This window comes from Mesoplodon mirus (assembly GCF_964341445.2).
Source record: "Mesoplodon mirus genome assembly, chromosome: 1".
In the NCBI taxonomy this organism is placed as follows: Eukaryota; Metazoa; Chordata; class Mammalia; order Artiodactyla; family Ziphiidae; genus Mesoplodon; species Mesoplodon mirus.
Window position 1 is genome coordinate 213,331,309 of NC_138976.1, and position 17,433 is coordinate 213,348,741.

The window sequence follows — 17,433 nt, forward strand, 5'->3', positions numbered from 1 at the left end:
GGGGAGTTAGGAAAATACTGACAAATACAGAAAAGGGGTTCTGAGCTGGAGAAATTATGAAGGCATGTAGTCACGTTTCACTTTTCTGAAATAATCCATGCTCCTTGTGGGAAAATTAGAATAGTACAGATAAGCAGAGAAATCTCCCACTACGTGCACATGAGCACATTTACCTTTATTTTGGCTAAAAATACAGATAAAACATACAGGCACATCTCGGAGATGTTGTGAGTTCAGTTTCAGACCCCGCAATAAAGCCACTATTGCAATAAAGCGAGTTGCACAATTTTTTTGATTTCCCAATGCATCTAGAAGTTACGTTTACGCTATACTATAGTCTATTAAGTATGCCATGACATTATGTACCCTAATTTAAAAGGACTTTATTGCTAAAAACTGCTAATCATCAAGCAAGCCTTCAGCAAGCTGAAATAGTAACATCAAAGTTCACCAACCACAGTCACCATAAAATTATAATAATAATGAAAAAGTTTAAAACGTTGTGAGAATTACCAAAATGTGACACAGAGACACTGAGCAAATGCTGTTGGAGAAATGGCGCCGATAGACTTGCCCGATGCAGGGTTGCCACACACCTTCAATTTGTAAAACACATAGTGTCTGCCAAGTGCAGTAAAGCGAGGCGCAGTAAAACAAGGCAGGCCTGTATGTGTAACAACGATTGATAACGCGTCCATATGCACATCTGTGCAAAGCGTGTGTCTGCACACGCACCATGCACATATATACAGACAGAAATAGATCTATATAATTTTTTAACAAAAGTAGAACTTCTCTTTACCCTAACGGCCCTACCCTCATTCCTGATACAACTGTTTTTCTATATCAGAGTTAGACCTGTGTTGTTTTTAAACCTCTCAACTTTGGGTGACATTTGCATATTCAGGTTTCGGATGGCCTTTCATGTTTTAACTACAGTGTTAGAAATCAGAGCCCTTTAAGCCACCGGGGTCAGAGGGGCAGAAGTGGCCTGGGCCTCGGCGCTCCTGCAGCGACCCCGTGAAGTTGGCAGCCGTGCAGGCATCTCCCACTCCTTCCGACATGGCCCACAACATTGTCTGTAAAGCGCCTTTTGCCACCTGAGGTCCCAGGGTTTAGGATCTGGATATTTTGGGGGTCACTCTTCAGCTGACCACAGGGCCCCAGCACCTGTGTGACGGGCTTGAGACACTTTGAGGAGGAAAGCTGATGACCTTGGGGTGGTGGAGACCTGGGAGAGCCCCTTTTCCTCTCCCGGGTAGGTTCTCTTGGTTTCTGTACAGGTGTGAACTCTGGGCCACGCCGGGGAATCCGGAGTGAGTGTCCTTGGTGCATGCAGCCTCTGGGTGCTCGGAGAAGAGCGCCCCCCCCAGGGGTGCACCCAGCCGCCCAGTAGCTGGAAGGACCCTGGGCGTGAGTATGGGTGGTGGGTTGGCCCCAGGGCAACTGGCCTGGGGCCAGAGTTGACCACACGGAGGATGCCTGGAGGAAGGCTTGGCTGCCTGGAGCTGCACGGAAGGCAGTGGGGCAGCTGTCAGGACGTGGCCTGAGGACTTAGGGTGGATCCCATCACAACCCCCTCCAGCTGGGGACTCTCAGGCCCTCCGCCTCTAGGATGGGCCGGCTTCCCTCGGAGAGGGGCCATTGCTCGGGGGGATTCTAGTTTTGTCACACAGTAGAGTCAACTCTACACCAGTGGGTTTCCTTAGACGGTGTGGGTCGAGGTGCGGGCAGGACGGAGCCAACAAACCCGCAATCCCGAGGTGGGCTGGGCCCCGAGACTCCTGGTGGCCCCGAACTTCCGAGGAGCGGGCCCCTGTGGGACGGGTGGGTTTGGCCTGCTGACGTCATGTGGTGGCCCTGCTGACCGGTTTTAATTGTCGCTTTCCCTCTCTCTTTAATCTTCTCTGCCTTCGGAATGAGTTGGATAGTTTTTAAAAAGAATAAATGGAACGTAAGTACTTTAACATATGTGATATGTTCTGCTACCGTTCAGTACACATGTAGAGAACATTTAACGGTGCCTGACGCCGTCCTCACTGTGGAGGTACATGTGGTTTCTGTCCTTGTGTGAGCCCCGGCCGCTGTGGGTGGAAGGAGAATTCGGCTCCTGAGAGGTCCTGGCCCATGTGGTTCGGGGAGACGAATCATCCCCAGCTCAAGCCACCCAGGGTCTTTGTCCCCGTGTCAGTCATGAGAACCTTCCAGAGGCTCCTGTGACCCATGTTCGTGGCCCCCGTCCTGGGGGGCTCGGTGCACAGCACCACTGAGCCAGGTGAGGGGATGAGAACCGACTTCAGTGTCTGAAATTCAGAGACGAGTCTCGCATTCTTAATCAATAATGCCTCGGGCATATCAGCTTTTAAAGTTAGACTCCACCAAGGTGCCTGCTGGCCAGGGAATGACTAAATGGAACATGGTGTCACCAAGTGCATTCAGTTAAAGGCAGGAAGTACCTCTGTCCGACTGACAGGCACCCAGGCAGATGCACACAGACGTGGGGCTGTGTGCATGTGCGTGTGCATGTATGTACAAGTATGTACATCTGAATGTATATGGAGAGTATGTATGGAGTTATCTATGGGTAGAGTACAGAACGCTTTGTTTTGTATATTATACAAAAAGTTATATTATGCAAAATTATAGTGATAGAACAAAACACCAGAAATCCCAGAAATCCTGCCCAGAAAACAACTAAACAGACCCCTGAGGGCTCGTCCACTGGGCCAGGAAGGCTAGGGGCTACTGTGTAAAACGCTTCTGAACAGCTTTCAGGATTCCCTCCAGAGCCTGTGTAACGTGTCTTTCTTCCAAATAGCATTTTATTTTTATCATAAAATCAGTATTTGTTTGTTGTGGTGAATTTGGAAACTTCAGGAAGGTATGAAGAGCAAAACCTAGTCCCCCCCAAGTGTAACCAGCTGCAGCCCCACTGGCACAATGGCCGCTTTTAGGCCTTTTCTCACGTGCCTGTGTCCACACACACGTACATACATACACAATGTACTTACATATGGTCTTGATTTAATATAATGTTATTGTTACTTTTTCGTGTTACTAAATCTTTAACGTGATTCCTGATCCGTGACAACACGGGTGGTTGCCACAGCATTCAGGGGACCCCTTGTGGGACATTTCCTGATTTCCAATAGAAATGGCTTCAGTGGGTTCTGATCAGTGTCTCGGATTCATTCCTAGGATTGTCCGGTTCAAGGGTCTTACCTTCCCTTGGGAGGAAGGTTCTTTGAGGATCCTGAACGTGGTGGGTCACTGATGCAGGGACTGCACAAAGGTGAATAGGTCCTAAGTTGGTCACACGGGGACCTGACTGGCGACGAATCCATCAAAAGTAATCATATCTAAACTAGAGGTCTCTCCCCCTTCTAAAAAGCCCAGCACGTGACAGAGAAATGTCTGCCCACCACCGTTCCCACCTGGCCGTTCACACAGGCTCCCGCACGCAAGCACACCCTGATGCCGGCTGTTCTCATGCTGGTTTTTAATCCTGTGGCGCTATCATTTGTTTTTCCTGCTCAATGAACCCCAGCCACAGGCAGATGTATGCCTTGTACTGCTGTCCATCCTGCATGAAATCGTGTTTTATGTGATTTCCCAGGTTGGCGGGCATCGGAGATGGAATCTAGCTTTTAAAAGCTGATTCTCAGGCAGGATTGTGATCAGGTCTGGGTCAGGGTCAGCCTCACAGCCTGCCCGTCTGGGGCGGTGCTGTCCACGCGGAACAGCAGGCATTTGTCAGGGAGCTGGGTCCTTGGACAAGGAGGCCAGAGGGCAGGGAGCCATGGGGCACAAGGCACTAAGGTGTCTGTACCCCTTTGCTCCCAAGGGTAACTGGGGACCACAGTGGGGAACCACCCCCAGGCCTCCTCCAGGGGAAGGACAGGGACTTACGGGAAAACTGCACTGTCACTTTGAGTCCAGCTGGGACGAGGCCCCTAATCGGGGAAGCCCCCATCTCCTGTGCCAGGATAGTTCCCATGGTTCCCATGACCCCTAGTGGGGGTCCCGGTGGTGAAGATGGTCTGTGTGCCCCCAGGTCCTGCGGACGTTCACTTGCTCTGGGAGAAGAACGGGCGAGAGCTGGAGGTGTGTGTCCCCGCGCAAACCCACGTGCTGCCTGATGGCAGGGCCCACGTGCTCAGCTGGCTGCGAGACGCCCTCCGGGAAAGCGCCGAGTACTGCTGCTCCGCGCTCGCCACGGCGGGGAACAAGACCTCCAAGGTGCGGGTCACCGTGACCAGACTCGGTAAGTGCGCTCTCCTAGCCTCGCCTCTTCACTATTTCCCCTTGTCCCTCGAGCAGCAGACTTGCATGGGAACATTTCAGTCTGGGGATTACCTGTAGGGTTTCACGAACATGGATGAGTTAGCTTTTCAGTCTGCCTCATGGGTGCATGCATGTGTGTGTGCACACACACACCTGCACACGCACACACCTGTACCCATGTGCACACATGAATGCATGCTGGCTGCCAATCCCCCGTCCTCCCAATAGAAGACTCAATCATTTTTTTGTTTTTTTTTGGCTGCATGGCTTGTGGAGTCTTAGTTCCCCGACCAGGGATTGAACCCAGGCCCTGGGCAGTGAGAGCGCGGAGTCCTAACCACTGGACCGCCAGGGAATTCCCTGTGTTAACCTTATTAGGTTGGCCGACCCCGTAGTCTGTGATGATTTCCCCTCCTGTACTTTTGTTTCCCGCGTAGGTAACCACTGTGCCGATTCCTACTTGCTTGGTTCATACTTGTCATTAATTCCACATCAGACCCTGCAGTTCAGTCCCCAGTCAGTACAGACATACTGGCGTCCTGTGGTCAGCATCCCCAGAACCTCTGCACCAGAAGCCAAGTACCTCCCTGGGACTGGCCCTCTCCCGCTGAGGCTAGAGGTTCCATTCCTCTGATGTTGGATCTCATGCTGTGTTTCCCGGCGTTCCTTCCTTTCTTCGATTTCATTCTTCTGTGAAGTGTCTCCTCTGGTACACCCAGGGTGTCTGGGGGGAGTCAGCGTTTTGAGAGGCTATGTCTTTTCTCCATCGTCACACTTAGAGAGTCCAGCAGGGTAGAGAGTTCTGGCCTGAAAGTCATTCCCTGGTGTGTGAGGCTGGCCCCGTCTTCTGGCCCCTGGGGGCCTGCCAGTGACCCTGTGTGACCACTGTCTTTCTGAGCGCTGTGCAGGTGCGCGCCTGGCTGGGCCCCGTCACACATGGAAGCCCCTGCCTTCAACTTTCGGAAGCGTTCAACACTTATTCACTTTTCTCCACTTCATTTCCTGTTCTTTCTGGAACTATTTTCCAAGATGTTGGGCTATTGGGGTGGTCCGTCTTCTCTTTCCTGTCACCTCTGCTTCTGTTAGCTTTTCTCAACTTTATCTTGCACACCTGTTAGTTTTCATCCCACTCTCACACTTTATTACTCGGAGGTTTTCATTTTGTTCTGTCATGAGTGCATTCTCTTCTTGTCTTGTGGATGCAGTGTCTTCTCCCCTCTCTGAGGGTTATGGAGAGGATTTTCCAGTTTTCGTTTCCCTCCCAGTTGACCTTTTTTGGTGGTTTTGTCTTAGTTTCCCTCAGAAGTCTTGGGACCCTTGATTGTTGGTTACATTTTAAGAGCGCAGCACATGGGGCTTCCCTGGTGGCGCAGTGGTTGAGAGTCCGCCTGCCGATGCAGGGGACACGGGTTCATGCCCCGGTCCGGGAGGATCCCACATGCCGCGGAGCGGCTGGGCCCGTGAGCCATGGCCGCTGAGCCTGCGCGTCCGGAGCCTGTGCTCCACAACGGGAGAGGCCACAACAGTGAGGCCCGCGTATCGCAAAAAAAAAAAAAAGATCCCTCCTACAAGGCCCTTTCTACCCAAGGTGCGGTCTTTGGACAGGCAGCACTCCTGCTACTTGGGAGTTCGTTAGAAATGCGCAGCGACTCAGAGGTCCCGGGAGCACCTCGTGTTAACTCCTCCAGGAGATTCCTACGTGCGCTAGTGAGGAGGCTGGTCTGCCCCGCACCCGTCCACTGTCGTGCAGAGGGCCTCCGGCTACAGCCCACACTGGGCGCAGCAGGCCGTCCAGGGCTCAGGTTGGGCCATCAGTGAGGACTTAGGTTGGCCAGAGGCTGGGGCCTCATCACTCAGTACATAAAGCCCACCATCCTGTCTGCCTTTAGTGCGGGTGCTGCCCAGGGCGCCTGTCCTGTGCTCTCCATGACCACAGTGTCTTCTGGAGCAGAGGCGGGGCACCTCCCCGGCTGTGCAGAGAGGTTAGGGCCCTGGGGGCCACGTGCTTCTGCTTCTGCACAGCCTTTGAGGCAGCCTGCGCGCCAACTCCCTGTTGCCCGAGCTCCCGAGCGTCTCCCCGCTGCTGGCCCAGGACCCTGTGTGCTGGGGTCTGCTGACTCTGCCGGGGGCCGTTTCCACCAGTCCCTCTGCCTCTCAGCTTTCAGGTTTTCGCTGTTTCCTCTCCTATTCTCTGTCCTTTTTCAAGAGTTTATATGTCAATGTACATATTTTAAAAGGTCCTTTAAGTGGGGGTTACAGAGAAAAGGAAGTTACAAGTATTCGCTCCCACCCAGAACCTCCGTTCCTGTCATTTCTGTAGAATGCCCTTGCCTGTTGCTGTCAAGATAAAATGAATAATCTTGTCCTAAGTGTGCCTTACAAATTGTGACCTCTTATCCAGAAGTCAAGTGAACGGTGCTATCAGCAAATAGCTAAGGAGGAGCAGCCAGAGAAGCAGCTAGGCAGTTGGGGCCGTTACTGCTTGACCTCATCTAACTCAGCTGCCTTATAAGGAAGGTACAGCTCACAGATGATGAAGGTTGAGTGACTCACCCAAGGTCACGCAGCTCACCAGCCAGTACGGAGCAGGGCTTGACTTGGATGGCAAGAAAATGTATACCTGAGTCACTCTACGGACAGTAGCCCCAAAATCCAGCAGAGGGCATGAGCACAGTTAAGACAACTCAGTATCTTCTATCTCCCCACAGACCCCACCATGTTTACTGAAGGTACGGGTGGTGGTGGGTGAGGATGTGTTAGAAGATGAAATGTTTCTTTTGGGATTCGGATTCCCACGTGTTGAGTCAGGAGCCCCTGCAGGGCCCCTGGAGGGAAGGGCCACTAAGGGCCCTCGTCCACAACTCTGCGTGCCTCCCTTTGTGGTCCTGGGAGGGGGCAGCTCCAGCCGAGGGCTGGTCGTATGGGTACCGTCACCACTGGGCCTGCTCAGCTCCACTCAGGGTATGAGTTCGACTTACTGTCTGAAGGACTCAGGTCTTTGGAACCCATTTCTTTCTTGCTTTTTAAAAAAAATTTATTTTGGCTGCGCTGGGTCTTAGTTGCGGCATGCAGGATCTTTAGTTGCGGCATGCATGCGGGATCCAGTTCCCCGACTAGGGATCGAACCCGGGCCCCCTGAAGTGGGAGCCCGGAGTCTTCCCACTGGACCACCAGGGAAGTCCCTGGAACCCATTTCTGAAATGAGTCACATGAGCTATAGTTGAAAGCAATGACGGGGTGCATTTTTACTACAGAGCAAAGCTATGGCTCTCAGACTCATGCCACCCTGACAACCCCTACAAGTGACTCATTTTCGAAATTCAGGATCAAACACAAAAGGAGGGCAGTGCGGGGCGAGTAGCACGTGATGTAAGGGGGCGCCAGACCTCATTACCGAGCAGCTGTCTGAACCTCAGCTCCCCGCCTCACCCGAGGGAAGCAGCAGCCGCCCCTGCCTGCCCCGAGCCCCAGAGTATCTGCATTGCCCGTGAGGTGTGGGGAGTTAGCCCCGCTCCAGGCTGCACAGAAAGGGCCAGTGAGATGTGGGGCTGGGGCCACTGTGACCTTGGGGAGCAGCTGCCGTGGGAGGTGGTGGCCCGGGGAAGGGCAGGCAGGGGACACTGACTGTGGAAGCCCCTGCAGCCAGGAAGGCGAGGCCTGAGGGGTCAACGCCTCACCCCTGCCCACTTGGCTGCCTCGGCCCGGCTCGGCCCCGCAGAGGGGCGTCACCTAGCTCACAGCACAGCCTCGGTGCATGGAGGGCCCCCGGGGGACCGTGAAGGCCGGCAAGCTGAGACCTGGAGCCCCGCCTCTGTCTTGCAGAGGCGACCCAGCAGGAGAGGTGGACCAGAGAGCTCGCCACCTGGAGGGCCGTGGTCGGGGAACACGACCGCATGATGCACAGCTGGAGGAAGGAGTGGGTACGTGGCCGGGCCCGAGGGAGGGCAGGGGTCTGGGGGGCCCGTGCTGCCAGTGGGCCCCACGTGCTTCCTGCTGGCCCACTGAGCAGTTCTGCTTTCTGAAACCTGCACCCCTGCCACCCGCAGCCGTCCAGCCTGGAGCCGATCCCCGGAAGGGAGTCAGCGCAGGGTGGGGCCCTTACGGGAAACTGAAATCAGGCAGGGCCAGTTGGTTCTGGCGAGAAGCCCCCACGGCCACCGCGACCCCCAGACACAGCTCAGCACACCAGGCTTCCCTCCCGCGGGACCCTAGACCCCACGGGGAGCACACGGGAAGGGGGCTCGAGGCCCTCCCGTTCTGCCAGGAACTCGAAGTCCACGTTGTTCTTTCAGGAACGCTGTAACCAGGACACCTAGCCACCAGGAGGCAGTGCTGACTCCAACCCCAAGCCGACCTTGCTGTCACCTGCCATGCAGCCCTGGAGGCCCCCAGGGCAGTGAGCTGCCTCGCCATCTCACCTGCTGCTGGACGAGGCCATCAGGGCTGCTCAGTGGAGAACACGGAGGCCTGAGTGAACCTGCGCCAGTAGCCGAAACCTCTTTTAATTAGGTGCTTAGATGGGACAGAATGGCCTGTCTGGCAGCAACAGGAAACCGAAAAGGTGTTAACAGGCTACAGACAGAAACTCTGGTTAAGACGGCGGTGTGCGTGACGGTCCCTCCCCCAGAGGTACTGCTGTTACGCTCCACAGGCCACGCCTCACCATCTGACTGATCTCATGTCATGCGAAGGGGCCGTCCCCTGCCCCCTCAACAGCCCAGTCCCCTCGTAACTGCTGGTTTTACTGCTGTGGAGCCACCTTCCTACTTAGCCCCTCGACTCTAAGGGACAGGGAAGGGCAAGGCTTCAAATGACAAGAATTTGCCTTAAACCTTGAGTGCTGAGGTCCCAACTCAGGAGCTAACAAACATGGACTGAAGAGACTCTGTGTTATTCCTCACTGATGTCAGAGCTTCGGCCTGTTTTCTAAAGCTCCCAGTGTGCACCTGTGCACCGGCGGCCACGGCCCGGGCACCGAGCTTGTGTGAGGAGGAAAAGCCAGCAGGTCAGCTGTGTGCATCTCCCGGGTCACAGTCGCTCTTCTCGCAGCGGTGCGGGTCTGACGAGGCTACTCTGTACACACGCTTCGGGGTCCCTAGTGGTTCACGCTGCACCTGGGGACGCTGCCGTGTGTGTGTATAAATGTGAAGGCCGAAGCTGCTCAGCCTGTAACCTTACAGATACTTTTTGTTTGTGGAATGACGTTTTTTAATGGAATGCCAGTCTATCATAAAACCAAAACCTCTGTTAAGCTGTACTCTCTTGTGACCCTAGCAAATGGATGTCTCCTCAGCTTCATGACCACAGCCGTTTCCAGACCCCCTTGTCCTGAAGCTGGGTACCTTCGTACAAGAGCAGCACGCATTTCCAGCCAGTCACCTAGAGGATCCGTTCTGAACAAGGCTTCTGAGGACGGCTGGCTTTGGGGTTAAAGTTGTCCCATTTGCCCACCCAGCTGCTGGCCCACCTTGCCAGCAGACGCCGAGCTGGCTCACGGACCGCCACGCACTGTGACGGGTTTTTGGTGAAACACCCATCGGCCCTCGCTGTGGTTCTCGTGCGGGTAGGCTCCAGCCACCACAGCTGTGGAGTGGACGGCTCCAAGACTGGGGGCCCTCTCCTTGGTGCTATGATTCTTCTCAAGTTTGGATACAGTCAGAGCACTTTCACGCCCAACAAAACAGACAGACACTTCCAGTTATCACAACATCAGCACGCAGGGTCCTGGTGGGAAATGCGGTTATGAGGATGAGTTTTCTCTGAACTGGTGGAAGAAAATAAAGAGTTCTTTCTACGTTTGCTCAGTGAAGCGTGTCTGTACTTGGGAAGCCTGCCTGCCTTCTGTGGTACCATCAGCACAGAGTAGGTCACTGTGTCACCTGCAGCAGTGGCCCCTGTCAGGAAAGTGACACCATGGCCAGGGCAACTCAGCATTAAGTCACACAAGCGAACCCTCTCAGGAGCTGAATGAATGCGATGTTAAAAACCCAACGTACTTTGTTCAGCTAATCTGAACAAATACCACAGACCCAGAGGCCTTGGGGGCTCTGGACAAACAACGTGCATCTCTAGCGGAGATTTCTTAATGATTTTTTGATTTGTCAGTTTTGTAATTCTAGACTGCTGAATGCAGCTGACAAGCTATTTAACTTTCTCCCTGTAAGTTCATTTGGAACCTTTACTCTCAATCTTTTCAAACCTACTATAGTTGACACGGGGTGGGGTCCTCCCTGCTATTCCTCCTGGTGGCCCTGAGGGAGAAACCTGTGACAGGATGGAGGGCTTGGTGGACCAGATTGCATGTCCCTCATTTAAACAGCTCAGAAAGTGTATGGAAAAGCAGGGCACACACCAGGAACAACAGATAAGACACACTGGTGCTTCCCACAGACGACCTCCACCTCGCCGCCAGCCCTGGCCACGCGGCGGGCCATTTCCAACTCCTTATTCCACTTTTATTTGCTTGTCACAGGCCACTCACTCTCAGAGGTACATTCGGCATGACAATTCAACTAACAGTATTGTCAAGGCCACACGATACCCTGCGTGCTTGACAAGGTGCAAAGCAGTGAAACGCGTTCCTGCCATTTCCCGTGACCAGCACGCCAGCAGGCTGGACCGAGGCAGGTAAAGCAACAGTCTCTAAGGGTTAGTCACTACTTCGAGGCCCAAGAAGCCTGAGCCTGAGCAAACCTATCCCTGCTCAGTCCCCTTCAGTTCAAAGAAGAGTGCCCAAAAGACACGTATCAGGACGCAGGACCACTGATTAGACCATGATGACTGGAGTCTCCAGTGAAATTAAATAATCACTCTTTATTCAAAATAAATAAGCCCTCTTACTTACAGGAAAATATGAAAGTAAACTTCTATCCTTCTGGCCTCTAAGATAGAAACCACATTCAAAGTATGTTCACTTACAAAAGAAAGAAAATATTTGTAGATTATGAAAACTGAAATTTAGAAACTTCAATATACATTTGTTTCTTTGCAAAATAATAAAAGGAATAATTTATGTCAAAAGGTCACAGGTTAGAGAACCGATTTTCCTCCTGAGGCTCAAACCCTCCAAGTACCCCCGAATCTTCTGGCTGAAAAGCCACAACCTGAGAAAGGCACCCCTCCCCACCCCGCTGCTCCTGTGCTGACACTGGTTCCCACAGCGCCCGTCCAGCGGCTTCTGCAGGGCTGTGCTGTCACCGGGACTGGGAACGTCAGGCTGGAACCCCGCTGCCACCCAGCCACGTCACCTCGGCCCCCCGCCGCTTTCCACAAACTAACCTGGCTCAGCTACTCTGCAATGGAGAGACGCTCCCTTAGCAGCAGAGTACTCCGAGTACCACCTTTTCCAGCATTTTCCAGACTCATACTGCACTCACAGGGCCAAGGCTACACCCCGAGGCTTGGTGAAAAGGTTTCCGCCAGCATACCAAGTGCCTGTCCATGGGACTCGCAGCTTCTGGATGCCTACAAACACCGCTGGTTAATTTCCCAATTAAACAGTCATACAAAACACACACTAGGTCAACGAAGAACTGAGAAGAAGAAAAAGACCCCGAAGTCTTTCAGCCCCCGCCCCCTTACCCCAAATACACAAACACACAGGAAAAGAACTCTTCTTATAAATTCAAGTTCATCATCTGAGAGGTCGAAGCCTCCAGCGATTCCTCCAGTTCCAGGGCACGTTGAGTGTATGCTTCCAGATGGTTTCTCCAGATTTCAACTGGAAACAAGAAAGCACACAGCTGATGGACGGCGGGGACAGTCAGGGAAGTCTCTTGGAAAGCAAGCAGCATGTGGCCTGCCCAGTGAACCAGCTCCCTAGATGGGGCCCAGCAAGGACTCAAGCCCAAGTCCCCAGCTGCAACCCCCTCGTGAGCAGCACCAAACGCCTTGGCGCACGCCGGCCTTGACAACCGCCCGCCAGGGATACAGCTGTCCTCAAGGATGCCCTCTGTTTGGGTGCCATCTGACCCGAGGTCTGAGACATCCACTGACCAGCCCTCCCAAGTCTGAGACCACCTCTTAAACAAGGGCCGGGTCTTAACGGGGCCTTTGGCAGCCGGTCCTGCCACAGTGGCCATGCTGCTCTCCTGGGCACCCTTTTTAATCAGTGTCGATGAAGACTTAGAGGAGGCTCAACCCCAAATCCATTCCCCCAGCACTCACTGTAGTGTGGCTCCTCTTTTCCGGCAGGGGCCAGGGGTCTGTCCTCTGCAGAGCAGCTGGGGCCCTGCGTGGGCGGGCTCGCGGGTGCGAGGGGCCCAGGCTCTCCCGGCAGCTCCCAGCGCGCATTCTCCAGCATGGTCCTGTACGCCTGCCGGGCCGCCATCGTCAGCTCGACCATCTTGTGGAACTGGTCCTTGGGCAGAAACGAGAGCACAGGTGACATCCCCTGCAAACTGGCAATGGCGCCCTCCACAGGGAAGCAGGGTGATGCCCGCCTGCGGTGCTGCCCGAGGGAAGAGCAGGTGCTGCCCTCAGGCCTGCTTAAGGTTCCTCTGTGGCAGCAGTGAGCCCGGAGCTAAATTCGGAATCACACTTCCGTGCTTTTAAGGAAACAAGGCCACCAACGCTGCTGCCTTCAACACCGGGGCCCCTGAGGCTCAGGGCTGCTGTGCTGTGCAAGTGCAGACAACCACCATCCCTCCTGACTCCCTCCCACGAGCAAGGCAGGCCGGCGCCCCCTCGCCATCTCACCTGGGCCCCGTCGTAGCTAAAGATCCCCACCACGCTGACAGGAACAGCCTTGTTCAGACTGCGCCCCAGAGCTTTGCGGTTGAGAGCAAACACAAAGGGGATGTTCTGCTCACAGGCGTAGTCAATGATGGTGTGCAGGGTGTCGTCCAGCCCACCTGGTCAAAGGACAACGAAAATGACAAGGAAGTGCATCACACGAGCACGCTGGTGACACTGGCCGCCAAGGGCTTTTCCCGACAGACAGTGACACTCCTGGCCATTTCCTTACTCAAGCCAGTGTACCAGGCCAGGTTTCACCGGGAGAGAGCCAGTCACTGCGGTGCAAGTACACTATTACTCTCGGCCACATGGAAGAAATCAACTCTCCAAGAGAGACACTTCTAAAAGCAATAGAACATGATAAAACATGTCCACGTCAAGTCAACATCTGGTGCTGGTGCTGTGCGTAACGGAAAAATGAAGGCTTGGTAAGTATTTGCTGAATACCACGTGCCACCCTCGGTCTAACGGCCTCCTGTGGACTGGCTCCTATATCCTCACAAAACCCTGAAGGGGAGGCTGCACCCCACTTAGAGATGGAAATCCAGAGCCCAGAGAGGTCACTGAGTACCTCCAACCCTGCCTCCCAGCGAAGCACCAGCCAGGCAGGAGTGGGAAGGGAGTGGCACCGAGAGAGCAGAGAGGGTGAAGGGAGCCCTGCATGCGGGTGACGTGCCTGTGGAGCCAGAAACCCAGCAGCACTGACGAGTTACCACCAACAGGAGGATCGCATCTGGGCGTCTGTGCACGAGTAATGCAGAAACCACCAGTATGCACACATGCATCAGCCAGCTAGATGGAAGAAATGACTCTATATGTGACAGCAACCAAACACCACAACAGGTGGGGATAAATGTGGCAAGAAACGTGAGAGATTTACAGAGCAACTTCAACATGCTAGTGAAACACAACAGAAAATCTAAACAAAAGGCACCTATGCTCTTGGATGGAATGATCCAATATGATCACATGTCAATTTTATGTTAATGTAAAACTTTTTATACTGTAACTTACTCTAAGTGGGATTTTTTTGAGAAATAAAAAAATATTGGGTTGGCCAAAAGGTTCTTTTTTTCCGTAAGATGTCTCTAGTAGCACTTAGCTGTCTTTAACTTCATTTGAAACAGTTTTGTTAGATTGTATTGTGACAGCTGTCATCTCAGCATGCATTTAAAAAAACTTATCAAAATTGGTGAATTTTTGTGTAGCCACTTTAATATTGAAGATGGAAGAAAAAAGCAACATTTTCGGCATATTATACTTTATTATTTCAAGAAGGGTAAAAACGCAACGGAAACGCAAAAGAAAGATTTGTGCAGTGTACGGAGAAGGTGCTGTGACTGATCAAATGTGTCAAAAGTGATTTGCAAAGTCTCGTGCTGGAGATTTCTCGCTGGCTGACGCTCCACGGTCGGGCAGACCAGTTGAAGTTGATAGCGACCAAATCAAGACATTAATTGAGAACAATCAACGTTATACCACTCAGGAGACAGCTGACATACTCAAAATATCCAAATCAAGCACTGAAAGTCATTTGCACCAGCTTGGTTATGTTCATCGCTTTGATGTTTGGGTTCCACATAAGTTAAGCAAAAAAACCTCCTTGACTGTATTTCCTTATGCAATTCTCTACTGAAATGTAACGAAAATGTTCCATTTTTAAAACAAATTGTGATGGGTGATGAAACGTGGATACTGTACAATAATGTGAAACGGAAGAGATCGTGGGGCAAGCAAAATGAACCACCACCAACCACACCAAAGGCTGGTCTTCATCCAAAGAAGGTGATGGTGTATACACGGTGGGACTAGAAGGGAGTTCTCTATCATGAGCTCCTTCTGGAAAACCAAACGATTAATTCCAACAAGTACTGCTCTCAGTTAGACGAAATGAAAGCAACACTTGAAAAACGTCCAGAATTAGTCAAAAGAAAATGCATAATCTTCCACCAGGATAATGCAAGACTGCATGTTTCTCTGATAACCAGGCAAAAACTGTTACAGCTTGGCTGGGCTGGGAAGTTCTGATTCATCCGTCATATTCACCAGACACTGCACCTTCAGATTTCCATTTATTTCAGTCTTTACAAAAATCTCTTGACTGAAAAAATTTCCATTTCCTGAAAGACTGTAAAAGGCACCCGGGACAGTTCTTTGCTCAAAAAGTTTTGGGAAGATGGAATTATGAAGCTGCCTGAAAAATGGCAGAAGGTAGTGGAACAAAAGGGTGAATACGTTGTTCAATAAAGTTCTTGGTGAAAATGAAAAATGTGTCTTCTATTTTTACTGAAAAATCAAAGAAACTTTTTGGTCAACCCAATACATAATATGAGAACAGCCTTTTGAAAAAGGAAACCAACGTCAGGCTAGCATCGCCAGGTCTTAAAGCTTGCTATAAAACTACAAGGACGTAAACGAGGGGATGAAGAGCGACAGAATGGAAGGTCCAGAAACAACCCAAATGCGTGGCACTTGAGCACGTCGGCAAAAGCACCCTGAAGCACCGGACAAGGTGCAGAAGGGACAGCGAGCGGGTCAGCCTCTGCACAGATCCATCTTAGACGAAAGTGCATTCAACCTAAGCAAAAATGAAGACATGGAAGACCCAGGGAAAAAACAGAATTAAGAAAAAAAATCTTTAATAACCCTGGAGTAGGAAGGTCGATGAATGACAAAACCTAGATGCAATAAAAACAAGAATAAAAAAATACCAGTATGTACACACCTGAAGTCTCTGCATGGCCAAAAAAGGTTTAAAGAAAAACAGGCACATGACAAAACAAAAATATTTACAACTCTTACCCAAAGGGGCTCTTATTAAAACACGGTACACATAAATATAAAAAAGACTGACATCCTAAAAGACAAATGGGCAAAGAATCAACAATTTACAGAAAACGCCAAGCCCTTAAACAAGTGGAAAGGTGCTCAACCCCCCTTCACAAGAAAATGCCAACAGAATCTTCCCAAGAGGGTGGGGAGGCCAGGAGGAAGCAGCACGCCCGGCTGCGGGGGCTGCAGTGTCCCCGGGGGGCAGCGTGGCATGTGCGTTAACCTGGTAAGTGCACAGGCCGTTTCGCTCTAGGAACGCACCTACGGAGATGTTCAGTAAGAAACGACAGTGTGTGGACTTCCCTGGCGGTTCAGTGGTTAAGACTGCGCTTCCACTGCAGGGGGTGTGGGCTCGATCCCTGGGCGGGGAACTAAAGATCCTGCATGCCGCACAGCGTGGCCAAATAAAAAAGAAAAAAACTACAGTGTGAAAGGTGCATCCTTGTTTACGGCTACAGAAATCTGAATGCAACTGAAGTGACCATCAGCCCGGGACTGCGCAGCCAGAAGAATGGGAGGGTCCCGAGCCAGACTGTGCTACTAAAAAGAGCAAGGCACAACTGGGATCCAGGACACCAGATCTCACACACACACAACACACACACACACACACGGACTAACAAGGACACATCAACATATGGCAATGGTGGTTGCCTCTGTGTGGTGGGAATTATCTGGGGGACTTACTCCCAAAGGAAAGTAACAAGCACTGAACCCTGCCCTCTTGCATGGTGAGCTGTTTGAACCTAGCATCTGGAAGGAGGTTGCAGCATGGCACTGCCCCGGTTCCTCTGCAAACTGACCGATTCCTGAGCGAACACACAACGTCTGCACGAGAAGGAAAAACTGCCCAAGATCTCCTATCACGTGGTATCTAACTACGTATGATTACCTAGTCTTCTTTCAAGAGGAACTTCTCAAATGCACATCCTACTGCTCTGAGGGAACTGGGAACTCATCCTGCAGCTGGTTTGACTGGGGATTAATGGTGAAGCCCCATATCCCTGAAGTCTGCCCACCCCCCTGCCCCAGATCCACCTGAAGAGTATCAAAGATGATGAGGATGGAATCCCTGGGGACATAAACTTTCAAGGAAAAACAGTTCTGGGCAGGCGGTGAGAAGGGGGAGACAGGACCAGAGGTGAGGCGATGGCTGTGCTCCTTACAGTGAGATCTTTTCAGCTTATCATGGGAGGCTGACCGAGTCTCTCCAACATCAGCCCCATGGCCTCTCACTCAAGGGTCTGTCTCTGCCTTGTGTCCGCCCCAACCCAGGAGCTGGTCACAAAGGCTGTTACAGCAGTGTACAGAAAAGAGCTATAATGCGACCGGCCCAACAGCTGCCATCCATAAAAAGGCCAGCTTACTTGGTTGACCCTTCTGGTCCCTGAATTTGGGCTTTGGGAGGATCCCTGTCACCCCACCTGGGAAGAGTGGCTACTGTACCCAAAATGCATATGAGGATTATACTGAACACCAGCTTTCCTTCTGTGAGTCTGGAATGTGGGGACATGCCAGGCAGAGGGTGCCCATGTGACCAGCCCCAAGGAGCCTCCCTGGTAGATGACGTCACACTTCACA

The 17,433-nt window shown here is 52.1% G+C and overlaps 2 protein-coding genes across 2 annotated transcripts in view; one reads left to right on the plus strand and one right to left on the minus strand.

The window, feature by feature from the left end:
• The window catches only part of SEMA4D (semaphorin 4D), a 122,836-nt gene extending 112,811 nt beyond the window's left edge, over positions 1–10,025 (plus strand). Inside the window, exons 18-20 of the mRNA XM_082618242.1 lie at positions 4,055–4,264; positions 8,107–8,204; positions 8,577–10,025. Coding sequence (XP_082474368.1) covers positions 4,055–4,264; positions 8,107–8,204; positions 8,577–8,600 — 332 coding nt within the window. The 3' untranslated portion in view covers positions 8,601–10,025. The remainder of the gene's footprint in view (positions 1–4,054; positions 4,265–8,106; positions 8,205–8,576) is intronic.
• A 1,069-nt stretch (positions 10,026–11,094) lies between these two features.
• SECISBP2 (SECIS binding protein 2) overlaps positions 11,095–17,433 on the minus strand; it is a 39,102-nt gene continuing 32,763 nt past the window's right edge. Inside the window, exons 16-18 of the mRNA XM_082626596.1 lie at positions 12,982–13,136; positions 12,451–12,643; positions 11,095–12,004 (exon numbers count right to left, since the gene is read on the minus strand). Coding sequence (XP_082482722.1) covers positions 11,901–12,004; positions 12,451–12,643; positions 12,982–13,136 — 452 coding nt within the window. The 3' untranslated portion in view covers positions 11,095–11,900. The remainder of the gene's footprint in view (positions 12,005–12,450; positions 12,644–12,981; positions 13,137–17,433) is intronic.